Source organism: Piliocolobus tephrosceles, chromosome 1, assembly GCF_002776525.5.
Source record: "Piliocolobus tephrosceles isolate RC106 chromosome 1, ASM277652v3, whole genome shotgun sequence".
Taxonomy (NCBI): Eukaryota; Metazoa; Chordata; class Mammalia; order Primates; family Cercopithecidae; genus Piliocolobus; species Piliocolobus tephrosceles.
In genome coordinates, this window is record NC_045434.1 from 42,541,614 (window position 1) to 42,560,334 (window position 18,721).

The 18,721-nt window shown below is 34.1% G+C and overlaps 1 protein-coding gene across 1 annotated transcript in view; it reads left to right on the top strand.

Annotated features, from left to right (window-relative positions):
• The window catches only part of HMCN1 (hemicentin 1), a 454,750-nt gene that overhangs the window by 150,363 nt on the left and 285,666 nt on the right, over nucleotides 1-18,721 (top strand). The window contains exon 5 of the mRNA XM_023203379.3: nucleotides 17,383-17,554. Within this exon, the coding sequence (XP_023059147.2) occupies nucleotides 17,383-17,554 (172 nt within the window). The remainder of the gene's footprint in view (nucleotides 1-17,382; nucleotides 17,555-18,721) is intronic.

Below are 18,721 nucleotides of genomic sequence, written 5' to 3' on the forward strand. Positions count from 1 at the left end.
TGATTTAAAAGTAGTCTCTTTACAATTTTGTAGTCATTCTATAAGGATTCACCAACTGGTAATCTGCCTTTTTAAATTAAAAAAAGTGTCTAAATGCTTACTGCGTCCCTGAGATTCTGTCTAAAGACAGATAAGCATCATTTACATAACTCAGTGATGAAGACTACATAGATTTTGTACCATCTCTCTCTCTCTCTCTTTCTGCTCTGGTTACAGTTTTCTTCCAATAGAACATGCAGGGCTCAGAGCTTCAAACACTTACAGCCTTTATACTGCATTTTCTATTGGAAGAAAAAGAAAAAGAGATGGGGTGAGTGGGTGGAAACAGAGAAACAGAGAAACAGCAGAAAAGAAAAGCCCAATTGTGTATATGCTGGAATGACTAATAGTCATGTCTAATTTAAATGAAGTAAACATCCAACATATGTAGTTAAGTAGGTAAATACCTAAGAGATTCCTTGATTAGGTGTTTAAGAAACTTAGGTCTTATGAAACTTGAAGATAAAGCTACAATGCATCTCCTTTGAAAAGTTTGGGGATGCTTGTTTCTCATTATAAGTCTTTTTAATTCATCTCTTACTTGCACAAAATGTATTTAGAGATAAAAATATATATTCAAATTTTCTCATCTTAAATGTTTATTAAAAAAGAAAAAGCATGTAGTTTTTTTTTTAGAAAATTGTGTTCACCACATCAAATTTAGTTTTACATATGAAATGTATCATACAGATATATTATGGAAAATTTTATTTAATGCACTCTAATGTCAGCTCTCTTGCCCAAGTCTTCATCACTTCACACCTGGGTTACTGCAATAATTTATTCTTTCTTGACTTCTACTTTTCCCTACCCAATCCAGTAAGATAAGCTTCCCCAAATATCACTTTCATCACGCCCTGCCCCTGTTTTAAAGTCTACTGCCAGTTGAACGGTGTCCAAATAGTTTTTGTTGGAATTCCAGCCCTTCTATAATCTGGCCTGGCCTTGCCATCCAAATGTATCTCCAGGTATTTCCTAATACTCCATTCCCCACTCTAATTAGGCTATCTTTTGTCTGCCCCTACACAGTGTTGGGTACTTTGCTGCCTCGGCACTTCTGCTTCTTTAACCTGAAATAACCTCACTTTTTAGCTTTTAACTTCTTTCCTTTCCATCTTTCAAGGGCCATCTTTTGTCCCTCTTAGTATATAAGTCCTACAAGCATCCACCTGCCATGTGTATACTTTCCTAGTCTGACTTCCTAGCAAGTAAGTCTGCAGTACTTAACTATTTCTGCAGAAAATGTGTTATGACACATTTTCTCATCCATACTAAGTAACATTTTTTAAACAGTGAAACAATTCAATGACTCCTAAATGAAATTTATTTTACAATCAGTGGCATATTATATAGGTTGATTGGAAGTGTTTTTCCTTTCTAACTGGCACAGAAAATAATGGTGCATTTTAGGATTTATGACATGTTAAGAGTTGGAAAATCAGTGTGTACTGTATTAACATATTTATATTAGCAATTAATATTAACAATTATTTATTGTTTCCTAATGGTTTTCTGAGTGTCTGGTATATTGTCCAGCATCATTGTAAATTTTGCTACCACGAAAACCTTTTTTTTTTTCCATCTTACTCCCTTAGGATACACTACAGCATCAGATATGTACTTGAGCTTCTTTGATTGAATTAGTGAAACTGTTTTAATTAAATTAAACTTCACAAATATAAGAAACATGCTTGTTTAGAAAAGTGCTTTTATGAATTATTGTTATTTTCTTTTATTTTAAAATTTTCATTGAAGTACGGAAAAGTACACATAAGCATACAGCTTAATACATTTTCACAAACTCAATGTATCCTGGGTAGCTAGCACTCAGACTGAGAAACAGTACATTATCAGGACTCCACAAAACTGTCCTTCATACTGTTTTCTGGTCACATGGTTTATCATTATACTGGCGTCAAAAAACATAGATTACAAAAAATCAGCCGGACGTGGTGGCAGGTGCCTATAGTCCCAGCTACTCTGGAGGCTGAAGCAGGAGAATGGCTTGAACCCCGGAGGCGGAGCTTGCCGTGAACCGAGATCGCACCACTGCACTCCAGCCTGGGCAGCAGAGTGAGACTCCATCTCAAAATAAAAAAAATAAATAAATAAAATAAAATAAAATAAATAGATTAGTTTAGCAAATTGTGTCCTTCGTATAAATGAAATCATACAGTACACTTCAGTTGCTTCTTTTGTTCAACATTCTGTTTGTGAGATTCAGCCACATCATTGCATGTGGTTGCAGATTGTTCATTCTCGTTGATGTATAGTATTCTATTTTGTGAATATACCACAGTCTATTTCTCCTTTCCACTGTTGATATATACATGAGTAATTTCCAGTTTTGATCTAATGCAAATAGCATTGTTCCAAACACTCTAGGACATTTGATTTGTTATACAAATGTACTAATTTTTCTTGGATATGTATCTAGAAGTGGGAAACATGGATCACTGCGCATGAGTGTTCATCTTTAGCAGATGCCATGTAACCTTTTTCCAAAGTTGTTTCCATTTATATTCCCCTTACCTGTCTGTAAGAATCCTGACTGTTCTACTGCTGCACCAACATTTGGTGTTTTCTGTCTTTTTCATTTTAGCCATTCTAGTAGATGTGTATTGTATGATTATTTTATTTAAGTTTTTGTATAGGTTTAGAAGAGCTTCCAACAAGGTTTTTGGATTTTCTTTGAGAAGTGTGGTCACAGTTATAGAAGACAAGTACTTTCGATTGAGCTATAGGATTCACATGAAAATAATTACTGAAGCTATTACCATTACTCATTTTTGTTTTTTTTTTCTTGACACTGTAGTTTGGGTAGTTTCTGGCAATATCTTTCTGTTGATATTTAACTACATTTACTTTTGGCTTTGTGGAAATCTACTGACCATTTTATTTAGTCTCCAGAGTTATCCATTTGACTCCTAACTTCGGAGTCACAGAATTATGCTAATTCCTGGAAGTTGGGGGTGACTTAACAATTTGTTGGTTACTTCCTTAGATTCATATTATTTATTTTTTGTTTACACATATTTACAATTAATACTAGCATTGTTTACTGGGAAATAAAGTTAGAAAGAAAGCATTTGAGCCTCACTGATGCTACAACTATCTATTGTAAATATATCTTGCAAGTAAAAGCCATGGTTTAAAATCTTTGCATTAAATCCCTAATGAATTAATAGTTCTTATTGATTTTTTTGTATGTTCCAAGATATTTTGTGGGTTTTGAGTATTAGATAATTATCCTATACTTCCATTTCTTTATCCTGTGATTGCTGAGAGCAATACTGTGGTCATTTTTTCTTGGCAATATTCTTTCCTACTCAGGAATGTTCAGGCCAAGACATTTGGTCTCTTACTGAATCATAAAGCTGTATCTCTTAATTGTTCTAAAATTAAAGGTGCTGACTTCAGTATATTTAATTCCAGAAGTTTGTACAGAGTGCGTGGCTAATTACAATAATAATTAATTATGACTCAGAAATGAGAAAGGTCTATTCCCTTCTGTCTGTCACAATGTTTCATTTACAAAACAAGGCCTTAGAAAATCACCAAGGGATCAGTGCAATAGTTTTATGGAACCATGATGAATTTCCAAGTATTTCTTTTGTGGTCTGGAAACTCAAAGTGCTGAGTACAACCAGGCAATGATGGGGTGCATGTTAAGAGCCTCATACTGAATGAGCATGTGTAAGACCTTTCTTACATTGTCATTGGGTAAAGAATACATAGTATTAGGATTTGCCTTTTTCCTTGGTAAGCAAGACACTGATTAGTTCATAACTTATAAATTGCTGCATTTGGTTTGTTTCCTAACTCCAACCATAAGTATATTGTTATAGTCTCATTTAATAATTTTTTTTTTTTTTTTTTTTTTTGGAGACGGAGTCTCGCTGTGTCACCCAGGCTGGAGTGCAGTGGTACAATCTCAATTCACTGCAAGCTCCCCCTCCTGGATTCATGCCATTCTCCTGCCTCAGCCTCCCAAGTAGCTGGGACTACAGGTGCCCGCCACCACACCCGGCTAATTTTCTTTTGTATTTTTAGTACAGACAGGGTTTAACCATGTTAGCCAGGATGGTCTCGAGCTCCTGACCTCGTGATCTGCCCACCTCGGCCTCCCCAAGTGCTGGGGTTACAGGCATGAGCCACCGCGCCTGGCTAGTCTCATTTAATAATTCTAAAATATGCTTCAGGACATGAACTCTTTTTAATGTCTTTTGCATTTCCAAATGTCTACTAGATGGGTGAGTACCTAGTATTAATAATATGTATTGAAATAAGGGTAAACATATGTATAGTATAATAAGCCTTGTGTAAGAACACACAAAAACTCATACATGTACACCCATATACATATGGAAAGAAAAACCAAAATATAGAAGACAATTATTTGCAGGTAGTACAATAATATGTTATTTTTTCTATGATTCTTTATTTTACATTTTTACATAGCATTTATTACTATTATGATAAAACATTTAAAAACAAAATTTGAAACAGAATAGGTAATATAAAATAATGTATTTCATTTGTGCTAAGCAGAGAAGCAAAGTTCATTGGAATTGATGCCTCAAAACTTTGGTCAAGCTGAATCTCAGTGTTAAACAATCAGTAGAGGAACTGGCATTCTCCTAATTGTTCTAATATATGGATAGGTCTAATAGTCATGAACAGAATAGTTTTGCAAACCTCTATTGTGAAGGAATCCAAAATGAATGAGTGTACTTACTATTTGATTTGTGGGTATACTATAACTTGAGAGTTTTCTTTTAAATAGTTTTTAAAAAAATATGATCATCCATAATCAGTTATAACATTTTGTCTGAAGTAAATTTCAAATATACCTTGATGGTGTTTTAATTTTCTATGTTCCTTTGAATTGGCAAAGTATTGATTCTTTAAGGTGATGCCTCTTGAACCAACTTTCCTTTTGTAATTCTGGCCATCGTTAAATGGCATCATCATTCCTTTTGCTTCTCAAGCTAGGAAGCTGAGTCATCCTAGACTTTTTCTTCTTTTTCATATCTCAGTTTAAATTGTTACCTAGGGAACATTGAATCTAAGATATCTTTGGAATCGATTTTCTCTTCTTCATTTCCATTACTTTTCTTTATTTTTTCTATTCTATTCTAACTGCCACATTATTGATTGTTTATTTATTTTTTGCCTGTTCTGGCTGCCACATTACTGATCATTCTGCTTCCAGCCTTTCCCTTCAAATCCCTCCACCACATTCGTCCAGTAGGATCCTTCTTAAATACAAACTTGATGTAACATCCTGTTTCTGAACTCCTTCAATGGCTTCCATAGATCTTCAGGGTAAGATCTGCCATCCAGCACAGCATGTGAGGACTGCCACATACTTCCAAATTCTTCCTACCCTCATCACTTACCACTGTATACACACACACCAGCCATGACACACTTGAGTGTCTTTTCTGATATGGCTGATTATATTGCCTTTGAACATGTTATTTATTCTGTCCCAGATGTTCTCCCTCTGCTCATCCATTTGCATCCTGCTCATCCTTCAATTTTCGATCTCAAGTATGCCTGGTCACCTTTCCAGATAAAAACAAACCAGATTTGACCATTTTCTTTGCCTTTATACCTGACATACATTTTCTATTATTTATTTACATGTCTTTCCCACTAGACTATAAACCCCTAAAATAGTTTAGCTCCTCTTGATCCCTGAAGGATGTTCTCTCTCCTATTATTAGCTAGCTTTTAAGAGATAAGGTCCCCCTTCTTGATATTTAACTCATCCGCTCCCCTCTAGACTGACTGTTTGCATTTACTTTTCCTTGTTATGCATGTTAAAGATTTCAGGAAACTAATTACCTATCCACCCCACCCACTCCTCCAGTTGATCCTATAAAATGGAGGAAATAAGCAGATTTTTTCAATAACGATTATAATAGTATTAATGGCAAAACTGAACTGCAAAATAGAAAGGATCTTCTGTTTCACACCTTATTTCATATTTACCCAACAACACTCAGACATAGGAACTGAAGCTGGAAAGTGGTGGACCTCCCCCTATAGAGGACACTTTCACCTATGGGCGTAATACAGAGAACAGAACATGGATGGGGCTGGGATTCTAAAAGTTAATTAGGTCCTGTTGAGAGACAGAGACAACATCACTGTGGGGAGTGCCTCTTCTCCCAGTTAATCTGGGGCAATAAATTCACTAAGGTTGAATATCCACAGGGAGGAGCAAGTTAGGAAGTTGAGAGAGAGTGAACAGTTCGTTCACTCCATTCTCCATTCTCCAGAGTCAGGAGATCAGAAGCCTGTCTATTGTCTGAAAAAGAATGAAGACTTGGAAATTTGCTAACAGCAAAAGTAACAATACCAATTAAACTATAAGGAGACTTTTTTTTTAGCTAGAAAGGTAGCTATTTTAATAGAAGTACCACATATATCAAGGGAGATGGGTCCTAGCTTATAGCAGTCTTAGTGATGGTCAGGGTCTCAATGAACCCTGGTCCTAATACCACAGAATACTTTTGTAGATCCTGCATCGAAGCAACAAATCCTAGATTTCAGCTCAGGAAGGAACTCAGAAGCAAGTATTCTGATGACAAGAAGGTCCACAGAGCCTACTCTGGAGAGGTATACATATCTAGTTTAGTTCATTTTAGAGATTTTGTAGTACCTAATGCCAGTTACTTTAAATGGCCCTTGTTCATTTACTCAACAGTTAAGTCTAAGAATGTGATTGTATCTACAGCTACTGAAAAGCGAAGAAGGTACTGAAACTCACTGTTGACTGGTCTTCAGACAGCTAAAAAAAATCAGACATTGATAGTCGCCATTTGATTGGTGTGGCAAATGGGTTGCAATCAATGTGTCATCCAAAGAATGGAAGTGAATGCAGATTGAGTGAAGGCAACAAAACTTAAGCTTCAGGGCCCTTCTTTTGTGTGGACCCCTTCCAAGGCTCTAAAAAGGGTAATAAAAATGTGTTCACAGAGTTACAAATTGAGGGGGAATTTTGCAGAAGTAAGATATTTAAGCTATGATAAGACCATTGTATCCTTCGACTTCAACTTCTCCTCTGGTACATGTTCCTTAGTGTCCAGTGACACTGGGGAGATCTTCGCTATTGTTTCGGACCCATATTTCTATCAATACTACAAACACAAGTATAGCTATATGTAAAGTTGAAAGTTTTGAAGCTTCCTGGAAAAGAATAAAAATTATCTTTCTGTTATTTCTGTAGAGAATATAAATACTACAACTTTTTTGTCATAGTAGGAGACATTCAAAGGTTATATAGCCAAAAATGCAGCGAAAAAAATGCCACAGACTCTTGTCAAATGTTAACAAAATTGTTCTTAATTTCTAGATTTTGTGAGATTTGCAGTATTTGTCGGCTTTTAACAATTTGAAATTTATGTGAACTATTTTCTCACTTGAGGAAACTCTTCATAATTTCATATTTTCTAAGGACTTCCCAGTTGTGTAAGCTTGAGGCCCACACAACCCAGATCTGCCACTGAATAGAAGGCATTTTGGAGAACATTTATGTTCTATTATCTTTTGCTGAGACTTCTCTCTGTTGCCCTCCAGTTGGAGATACAGAACAGTTTTGTTCAGAAACACCGTTTAGCAGTGGTAAAACAGAGAGAGATGTTATCCTAGTTTCTGTTGGCAAATCCCAAATGAATGAGTGTTCTATTTTGTCACTATAAGTTACTATAGGCAGGCAACATACTTTGTCACCTTTGTGTATCTAGCACAGAACCCACTATTTGGTGAAACCATACTTAAATGTTCATTGACTTAATATGAAACCCCTTTACAGGCCATACATCTGTCTCATTCTTGAGTTGTTAATATATGTATTGTGATAATTAGATTTAAAATAAATAAAAACAATATTTATTTCAAAGACCCTAACAAGCCTATGTGTTGGATGCTTTTTTCTTTTCCTTTTTTTCCTCCTCTCCTCCTCAACATGCTGAAAATGTCCTCCTGCCTCTGTTTCTTCTTTACTTTCAAACTCTCCCTTTCTCAGGCATCTAGATTACTGTTTGGTATGCTGATGAGTCTGACTTTCTCTGATTTAATCCATTGCTTTCATTTATTTCCAAAATTTGGATTCTTGCTTTACTTTTTTCTTTTCCCATAGGATTTCTAAGATTTGTACAGTTGTTTCCAACTACCATCTCTGGAGTGATGATTTAGTTGTGAGAGCTAATAAAGTTTTGCTGTAATTTATTAAAGATGTCTGGCAACTGCTGAATATTCACCTATATTATTGCTAACCTTACCAGTAAAATCCAGGTTGTTATATAAATCGAAACGTCCTTTATAAAGATTAGAGGAGATCTGGAAAGAGTTAGTGTTAGTGAGATTTTTGTGCGTGGTGCCAGATTTTAAAAACCATATAATGTTGCATTTTTACCATCTCTATAAAGTATTTCCCAATAATTTTAGTCCACATAGATGGCTCATCTTTTTGACTGCCTGAAGGAAACATTGCCACTAGCATTTATGCCTCATGGAACGTCTGAAATGGTTGGACCTTTGCAATCCTCCAATTTATCTGCATATCCAATGCACTATCGTATGCTCTATTATATGACATTTGAATGTATACTTCCTAAAGCTCCTTGTTTTTGAAGAGATTATTAGTATATTAGGAGACTATTTGGAAATACAGAGAATATGATGAGATCTTGAGAACTTCGCTTTAGGATCAAGACATAATCAGAGTAGAGATATACACAAGGTTCTTTTTATTGGCCGAAAGGCCCAGAAATTGATGAAACTTGCCTAAAACTTGATTGAATACCTTAAAGTATCTAAAGAGTATGTCAATCAAAATGAGTGCAAACCAACAGGAAAGCTTAAGAACAGTTAAGTCATGAAGGTAAATGTTGGTAGTCCCCATCTAACTTCTGTCTGAAAGTGAGGGAGCCTCAGCCAGCACTTCTATTGGGAAATTAATTTAATCAAGAAAATTCTATTAAATGTTTAATGCATCTAAATCACTTCATCTGTATTATTTCTAAACCCAATAAGCACATGACAGGATAATGGATTTATATTCTAAATGGGGGTTGCATCTTAAGCCAGGACATAATTTGTTAATTGTGTAGTCAAAATTATACTCAAAATATGTTGAATCACCCTTCAATTATTATGACCTAGGCCCTTAGCAGCACAAAATCTATAATGTATTTGTTTCTTTCTCTCCCCAACTCTCTCTCTTTCTTCTTCCCTTTCTTATTTCCTTCTTTTTTCTTTCTTTTTCTGGGCCAGTTGGAGTTGAAGTTTCTTTCAAAGGTAGAAATGAGGGGTAATGGAGGTACAAAGAAATTCACCCCATGTTATAATGTAACAATGGTTAAGAGAATAGGATTTAGAGTCCTGTGCCCTTTTTGAGTTTTATACTTACTAGAAATCTATAATTTACTGAAAAAGTAAATATTAATATTTATAGAATATAGAAAAAATGAATGAGGTAAAATTTGTAACATTCTTAGCATGGAGCTTAGCATATAAGTGCTGTTTAAATGGTAGCCATCAAAACAACCATCCAGTTATGCTTTAGTTTCCAGCATCACTTTGCCTCCAGACGCCAATGGGGTAGTCAATGATTCTTCCTTACTGACATTAAAAGCCTTTGGGTTCAATACATATGTACCCGTACCAAAGAATAAGTTCTTCCCAAAATAGACCTATTCCCAGTTGAAATTAAGTGCCTAAACCTAAAAACCAGATCCTAGACCCTACTAAATTGTTCTTTGAAATGAGGTCTGTATTTTGAGGTCTTTTGGGAAGGATTTTTCTAACCTTTATATATGCTAGCAGGAACTAATAGGATTTCTACATGTCAAGTATAAACCAGACAATTTTGTATTTTTACATCCTTCCAGTATATGTTGGGGGTGGGAAGAGCAGATTAGAACATATAAAGATCTACTTTCCTTAGTAACTAAAAATTAAAAATTATTTTAGTACTCTGTAATACTTTAGTTCATAGTTCTTCTTCTCTTAATTTTTTATTTAATAACTATAAAAACACTTGGAAGGAGCCTATATCCACTTATGAATTGAGGAATCCTTTGCAGTGTGAATTATTTCACACTCTAACTTATCTATTTTCAAAAAGATGTTCAGATACTTTTTTTATATAATTTTTTTGTTTGTTTTAGTAATGTAAAAGACTTCTATGGAAGAGAGGATACCTCTGTAAAGTTGTTTTCTAAACTGTCCCTCCCATCTCCTTTTGAAAATCTGGCCAAACTATGACCCTTCCTCCCATGTACTATGTCCATATCTATCTATCTATATAATTTTGCAAATGATTTTGGGGATTTCATAGATGACCCTGAAGCCATTCATGGAGTCCAGATTAGTCATTTCAAACATATGTGCAATAGTGTTATATGTAACTACTATACCTGCATGCCTTATTAAATGTGTGAGTGTGTATGCATATATGGATAGGTAAATAAATAAAGGGTATGAATGAGGAGAAAAAGTCAGAGCTAGGAGCCTGTAATATCAATAATGCTTACGTGCCTCCCTAACTAGGAGTTGTTTTTGTTACTCATAGCCTAAGTATGGTTTGAAGTTTTTCCTGCTTTCCGGGTAGCTAGCGATAAGACCATAACTGACATATATGTATGTACATATATATGTCTACGTGTATGTATGTATGCATATGAATGTATGTATGTATGTGTTTTTATAACTTTTTTTCCTTTTAAAACTAGAAAGTTTCCATGGAACAACTGAACTCACTGAGATTTGGCCATTCTAAAATAGACAGGTGTTTAGATGACGAAGGAAAAAAACATGTGAAACAAGCAAGCAAAAAACCCAAGCAAACAAAAAAAGATTCAGTGAGGGACATGAATGATAAAAGTTAATTTTCTATATTTGTATTATTTTAAGTAAAACATATTTTTCTGGCAAGCTAAATTTCCTCTCTCATTTGTAACACATTGAAATTCTGACACAATAATTTTATGAAGATAAATTAATGAAATATACCTTGACACTTTAAAATAAAACTAGCAGGAATGATTTCACTGTTCAGAAATGTCTAAAGTGTGCTTTTATTTTTTCAGCTGTTGTGTATTATAAAACTTTCATCATGTAGAAGGTGTGGAAGTTTTACACAAGTTTTGGGTGCTCACTGAGTTGAAATTGAGAGTTACTCTTTTCACTAATCCCCTCTAGAGTCCCCACTGAGCCCAGATTTTCTAATGCCATTCCAATTTCTAAGCTCCTCCAACCCATATTCTCCATATAAACTGAGTAAAATTTTAGTTCCAGCAGAAAGCCTTTTTTTTTTTTTTTTAAATTATACTTTAAGTTCTAGGGTACATGTGCATAACGTGCAGGTTTGTTACATATGTATACCTGTGCCATGTTGGTGTGCTGCACCCATCAACTCGTCAGCACCCATCAACCATCAGAAAGCCTTTTTTAAAAAATCCTGTAAATTATTTCTTATTTTGCATGAGCATTTATGGCTATACAAAACATCACCAGCCACACTTGTTTATGAGCACTTACTATTGTTAAAACTCACTGTAGAATTTTCCAAATTAAATAGGCACACAACACCCAAAGAGTAATATAAATGGATATTATTAGGGGAAGACCCTCTCAAAAAGTCTCAAGTGGTGATATTTCCTGGTGGTTTTGCTAAATCTAACAACCATGACACTGGATTTGTCAGCCTCTGAGTGGATCCATCCTCAGGAGTAGACTTGAACTAACTAAGAGAAGTGCTGTATAAAAGTCTGAAGGCCAGCTCATTCATCTACCATGAGAAATCTAATTGCTTGGAAGCCTAGAACACTTGTGTTGGCACAAGTGATACCTTTGCCATCTATAGGCACATGTACAAAGAGTAAATCATCATCCGAAATTTGCCAGCATCAGAACAAGGGGAGACTTGCTCCCAGGCTCTTTTCTGAGCCATTATATATGGATGTTTAAGTTTATTTTCACAGGATGATGTATATCTTCTTTTGTCTACATTCTTGTGGACAGGGCCTGCAAGGGGATTCATGGCTTTAAATTCCATTAGATCAGTGACCTGAGTCTTTCAAATTAACGTCAGATTCAAATCTCTGAGTTCGTCCTTCATATTCCCACCTGGATGCTCAATAAATGCTTAGTGACTTCTAAGCAAAATTGGAAGCATAGGTTCCATGCTATACTGCAGGATAGGAATGAATTTGAACCCAGAGAGATGGACTCTCCTGGTTATCCAGATAGGCATCTGTCTTAGCCAGGTCAGAGGTTTTGTAAAGCCTGCCATTGCTATAATGTAGGATTTACTACAAAACGATTGTCTTGGAAATGTAGCAAATCTTTTTCATATCAAATACAATATGGATTTAAAGGCTTTAATATTTTTATATAGTGTAACTCTTAACAATTTGCTGCCAAAATGGTGATAAAAATATACAGGTAATCTATTCATTATGTGTGGCATGCCATTTCATTTTAAAAACACCTGCAATGAATTTTTGTTTTTCACTAGCTATTATTTCAGATTCACTCTTGAAAACTGTCAATTTTTTTTCCTAATGCTAACTCAGAAAATAGAAAGTGAAAGACAAGATTATGGGACCAACAGGCAAGTGCTGCCTTCTTAGTAGTTGTGTGTCTTATGAACTTTGGCATGTTTGCATATTTCATTCGTTTTTATTCATCTGTAAAATGGAAATAATTGTAGCTATGTACCTATGCAAATGGCAGTTGTGAAGGTCAATATAAGACTTTTAGAGGTATCCAGCATCTAATAAGCACTGCTGTGTGCTTACTGGTGTTAGTGTTAATTTTACACAATTTTTTTTTCTAGATCAAGCTTCACTTATCAGGTGGATGCATTTACACCTAATCAACTTTCTACCATCACTGAGCTGGAAAAATCTCTATCAAGTGTGACTGAGAAAAATGCATGAATTTTTGCATTTCTTAAAAACTGGCTTAATTATGTGAAATTTTCCTTTGCATTTAAAAATCCTAAGCTAAACAACTAAATAAAATAAAAACTCAATACAGTGTGATGTTCACATTTAAAACCATGCGTACAGGTTTTAACTCTATTCAGCTTCAATGCAGAAAATTCAGTGCTGAGAAAGGACTGTCACAAATGCACACAGGACCAAAATACTGTCTTTTAGCACACACTTAACTCCAGGTAAAGACCTGATTTAAAATTCTTCCCTCCCTTCCATTTTCTCTCTCTCTTGTCCTTTTCTTTCTTCTTTTATCTCTCCCTCCCACACATATTTAATAAGGAATCTGCTATATTTCATGTACTATATTAGGTTCAGGGACTATAGTAGCAAACAAATCAGGTATGGTCTCTGCCCTCATAGAACTTACAATTTAGAAGGAAAGATGGATAAAAAGTAACAGCAGCAACCACAAAATACGAATAAAGGCATAATTGAGAACTGTATTGAACACCTCACCATACTTCCCCTTTCTTGCCAGGAAGACAAAGGATGTCCTGGGGAAATTCATTCAGATGTAATGCATAACCTAAGAAATGCTCTTCCAAACAAAGCTATTCTTCAAGTTCGGTTCATGAATATGTATGCAAAAATTGACTTCACTTCTATTCCTACTGTCTTAACATTCATAATAATGTGTGCTGGTTTTGTGCTTTAAAACTGTAATTGTATCTTATTTTAGAGTTGAGTAGATATATGGACTATTTTTAAGTATTGGTTATAGCATGGACCGCAAAATCTTTAAACTATGAGAGTACACAAGGGACTTACGTAAAAATATAACTGTTGAGCCAGAATCCAATTTGTTAGATGTTTTAAAGGCACAAGAACTCTGAAATATCAGTTTTTTCATCTATCAAATTAAGGAGGTGGATTAGATGGTCTCGGAGGCCCTTTGTAGATATAAACTGTTACAAATTGTCAGAGAACCGTTTTTACATTAAAACTTTTAATGCACTATATAAATAGTTATCTAGGGATTTTAAAAAGCTTTTGTGTTGATAAAAATGCATAATTTGTAGGCTCTCACATTATTCTAGTTTTATTCTTTTTTCTTTATAATAGAGGATGATTTCTAATCTCATGAGAACATTTCTCATAGTTAGACAATTAGAGATTTTTAATTTTCTTGTGTCTGGCACCCTGAGAAGCCAGAAACCTCATTTATGGTACATTCTGTAGCTTGCAGTGATCTACTTTTATTCACATATTGGTAGTATCTGTATTTTCTAATAAAACAAGTTGCATCTGTTTTCAATTTGATTTTTCTTATAAGTGGATAAAAAAAGTGATTTGAGACTCTTGACAGAAGTCTGCACTATGTCTTTCCCAACAAGTAATATTATGATATATGGTAATCCCTTTGTGAAAGCCTCATAAATGTTGATGAATTGGAAGCATTATTAAGAGTAAACCAAAGCCCGCTTATATTCTGTACCATTTGAACACACTTGCTTCACAAACATGCAGCCAAATTAGGAAAGCTTCCATTTTCCTATGAATACTCAAGACTTAGGGACCTTCATGTGTAACTAACAGACAACAAGATAGCTTTCCAGCAATATATCATAACCTCTTTGCATTGGGTTTGAAGGAAAGATATATTTGTGGAGCCACCCAGACATAGACTATAAATTTAATGAAGGATGTATGTAAAAAATGACTTCCATCTCTATTAATGCCATTTCATTTCATTATTAAACTTGAAATATCTCACAATTCTTAGTGGTACTTGTGTTCTATTTTTCTTTCTTTTCTATTGAGAATCATTTATGACCAGATTATGTGTCTTGTCCTTAAAACAGATATTCTGTCCATTTGTTTAATTTCTCTTCTTTGCCCTCTTCAGTCTCTGTATCAGACATTATCCTCAAAATTATTATCAGTGAAATTTATCAAATGCTTTCTGAGGCCCAACAACAATCCTTTCTTTTTTCTTTCTTTTCTTTTCTTTTCTTTTTTTTTAGTTAGGCAGACCCTTATAGCCTTGTTTTATGTTGACATAAAAATGTCAACACTCTGATTACTAAAATATGTGTTCTATGTATGGTCAATGTTAGTTACAGTCAGTCTGGTCTCTAGTCATATGGATGGATTTGATAAGCAGAGTGATCCATACCCTTCTCTTCAAGCATGATAGATCATTAAGAACCCATTTTTCAAAAATGGCATCTGCTTCGTTAAACAAATATATTTTATTTCATATGTAAAACTCCATGTTCTTTGTAAGGTTAAATTTTGGGGAAATACGTCATATGATTTATGGGGTAATTAGTTGTATTAAATTTTGTTTTTTTGCTCAATTCATCCGTGATGACACTACAGATTTTTCTTTTTAAAATATCATTTCAGTGTGTCACTCCTCTGCTTGAAGCCCTTTAGTAATTTTCATGGGATCTCTAGGATGAAATCCAAATGTCATAGCCTGACTTAAAATGACCATTCATTGTCTGGTCCTGACACAGGCTTCCAGCCTCATCTTCTTTTTTATCTGAGCACTTCACTGCAGCCAGATGTAGTCACTCATGTTCCCAACATATTTGGAGTACTTCTGTCTCTGTCTCAGTGTTCTTGCTCAGATTCTCTCTTCTGTCTGGTTTGAATTTGCCTCTTTTGTTGTTTACAGAAAACTTTTCTGTCTTTCATAGTCAGATTACTTTACTTTGCCTGTGAAGTCATTGCTGAAACACTTCAGCAATGGCCGAAATAACTAGGGGAAGAGAAGGGAATTTAGCTGGGGAGGGAGAAAGCTAAGATTGTATAAGTATGTGGACTGTGAAAACACTGTGAGGTGGCATTACTGTGTGGAGGTACTGTGAGGACATTTTACATACATTTTTTCAACAGCATTTTCTGTATTATGAATTTCTTTAATAAGAACATAAGTATTATTACCGTTACGACCAATTTCATTGACATTAGTATATACACACCTTTATCATGTATAGAGCATAATACTTCGTTTTGGATACACAAAGAAATAGGAGATATGGTTTTTGATACTGGAGCAAGGACAGGAATTTTTATGAAAAATATAAGAAATGCAAAACATTTGGGAAATCTAAGTCCTAATGACTAAAAATGTGGTCATCAATACTTAGTACCTGGAAAAGTATCTTGAACAATAAACATTTATTTTATGATGAATGTGATTGCTTCATATTGTTATGTGATAATAAGTCTTAGATGCTTCCCTTATCCTTAGGGGGAAAGAAAAGGAAAAAAAGTAAAAGAATACTTTTCACAGAAAATAAAAATGCTGCACAGTTATTTATTGCTTGGTTACTTGATATGTGACCACCTACACTGAAATTTCAAAAAATGTTTTTGTTTAATCATTAATAGCTTGACTTTAGCTTAATATCCAGCTCTGTTCAGTGTCTTATGCCTCATTACAAAAGAAAATTTTCATGGTGATATGCGGTCTTAAGGGATACGTAAACCAGAGAAAGATGAGGTGATCAAAGGTTATCGTGACTTAAAATTGTAAGATCATCCGAGGAGTACCTGTACAGACATGCAGTATTTGTCTAAAGGGAAATTATCTTTGTTAGTACAGAAACTTTCTATGGATTCAAAGTTTTTCTTGTTCACAATGAGGCATTAACACCTTTTTATAACCCAATTTCTTAATGATTTTTAAAGACTATTTTTCAAGAATACACTACTTGGTATTAAATCCTAACCTGAAATATTTTTCTATTCTCTTTAATGCAGTGCTTTTCCCATTATATTGTTACTTATTCACTTTATTATAAAAATGACTATTTTAGTGACATTGCAATTATTTTTCTATAATTAGTATGCTGTAATATATTATAATACACTATATATAATTACAGTATAATACAATAATTAATATGCCCAATTTACTTAAATTGGATTTCATAATTTGCTAAGTGGGTTTCTTTTGCAAATTGCATCTGGAAGAAATAAAATCTGGAAAGAAAGAGTAGAAGAAGAAGGGATTGCACATGTTAGCACTACTGTGTTTTTAAATAGGTTCTTATCTCTTGAGACATAGCAAACTGTCAGTAATATCTCTGCATGTCTCCCCTCACTGATTTTGTACACTGTAGTCTCATTTCGAATGTATTATTCAAAATAGAAAACTTGAAATTTGAACATGGGTTAAACCAGCGTTTTGTTTTGAATCTACACTAACCAGAATTAGAAAGAGTCCTATCTTCAGTAATGACTGAAATAAATTTCACACCAGTCCAGGATGTGCCAGAGTCATTTGATTACCCAAAGTACCTGAAACAGCAATGATATAAAACTGCGAATGTTTTCTGATAACACTTACACTTCTCTTTTTCTCTTATAGGTATTAAAATGGGTAGAAGAAGCAGTACAGGCCTCCAAAGTTCACCTCTTATCCACAGATCATTTGGAACAGGCTGTAAATACTTGGAGAATTCCTTTTGATCCCAGCCTAAAAGAGGTCACTGTGTCTTTGAGTGGACCTTCTCCAGTGATTGAAATTCGCAATCCTTTAGGTGAGATATATCAACCATCACATAATAAAATACAAAATACATAGAGGGTAAAATACTTTTCACACACTTGTTTTTGTCAAGTTAATGCCAACTTCATGAATAAATTCAATAAAATCAGAAGTGGCTAAGGAAGGTGTTTAAAAAATGTAACATTTTGAAAGTGCTAGCTATTGTTGAATTAACATAAGATCCAAAAAGGTAAAACTTCTCATATTTAAGCAGGTCACATTTAGTAAATTAATTATATTTAAATGATACAAAATAAAAATATTTAAATAAAACCTGAAAGTTTATATGAGGAGATATTTTACAGTAACTTATTCTGTCAAATTCAGTATTTTACATTATTTTTAAATGACTCACACCGAATAACTCTTAAAATAACGAATTTTCCACTCTATCATTTTCTTGATAAATTTTAATTTTACAGAAGATATTTGTTAAAAACCAAATTTATATGCTTAGTAAAGGGAACTTTTAATTCACTTTGCCTCTTAACTTAAGTATATTTTATAACCTTGTGATTTGTTTGGTACAATTGCTAGTTGATAACTGCAATAAGATTTACATCGAATAACAATCTAGTAAAGACAGAAATCTTTAATCTTTTCTTAACATTTTCATTTAGAAATATTTTTTACATAATATTTGTAAAATAGTTATATTTCCACCGTGGCTTTAGTTGTGTATTTTTTCTCTGTATTTACAAATAGGGAAGAGCATAACTGGTTTTCTTACTTTATTTGTCTTAGAAGAAAATAACTAATTTCCAAAAGAAAACAACCTATGAAATTGTTCTCAGAGGCCACAAACACATTAAAATTTACAAGACAAATACAATGTCTTTCTCAAGACTTCTACAAGTTTGACCTTATAAATGGATTTTCCTGTTGAAGTAGCATTCTACTGCAATAACATCCATGTTACCGAGGAAAGAGTTGTGTTTTCTGCTACCTGGAGACTCAGAGTACCTGTACCCATTGCATTATTTTTCTACTACTTTAAAAAGTCACTGGGCATACAATGATTGTAAAACTTTTGATTCAAACATAGGATGCTTATAACTTCTTTCTTTCCTTCTTTCCTTCTTCTTTCCTTCCTTCCTTCCTTTCCTTCCTTCCCTTCCTTCCTTCCTTCCTTCCTTCCTTCCTTCCTTCCTTCCTTCCT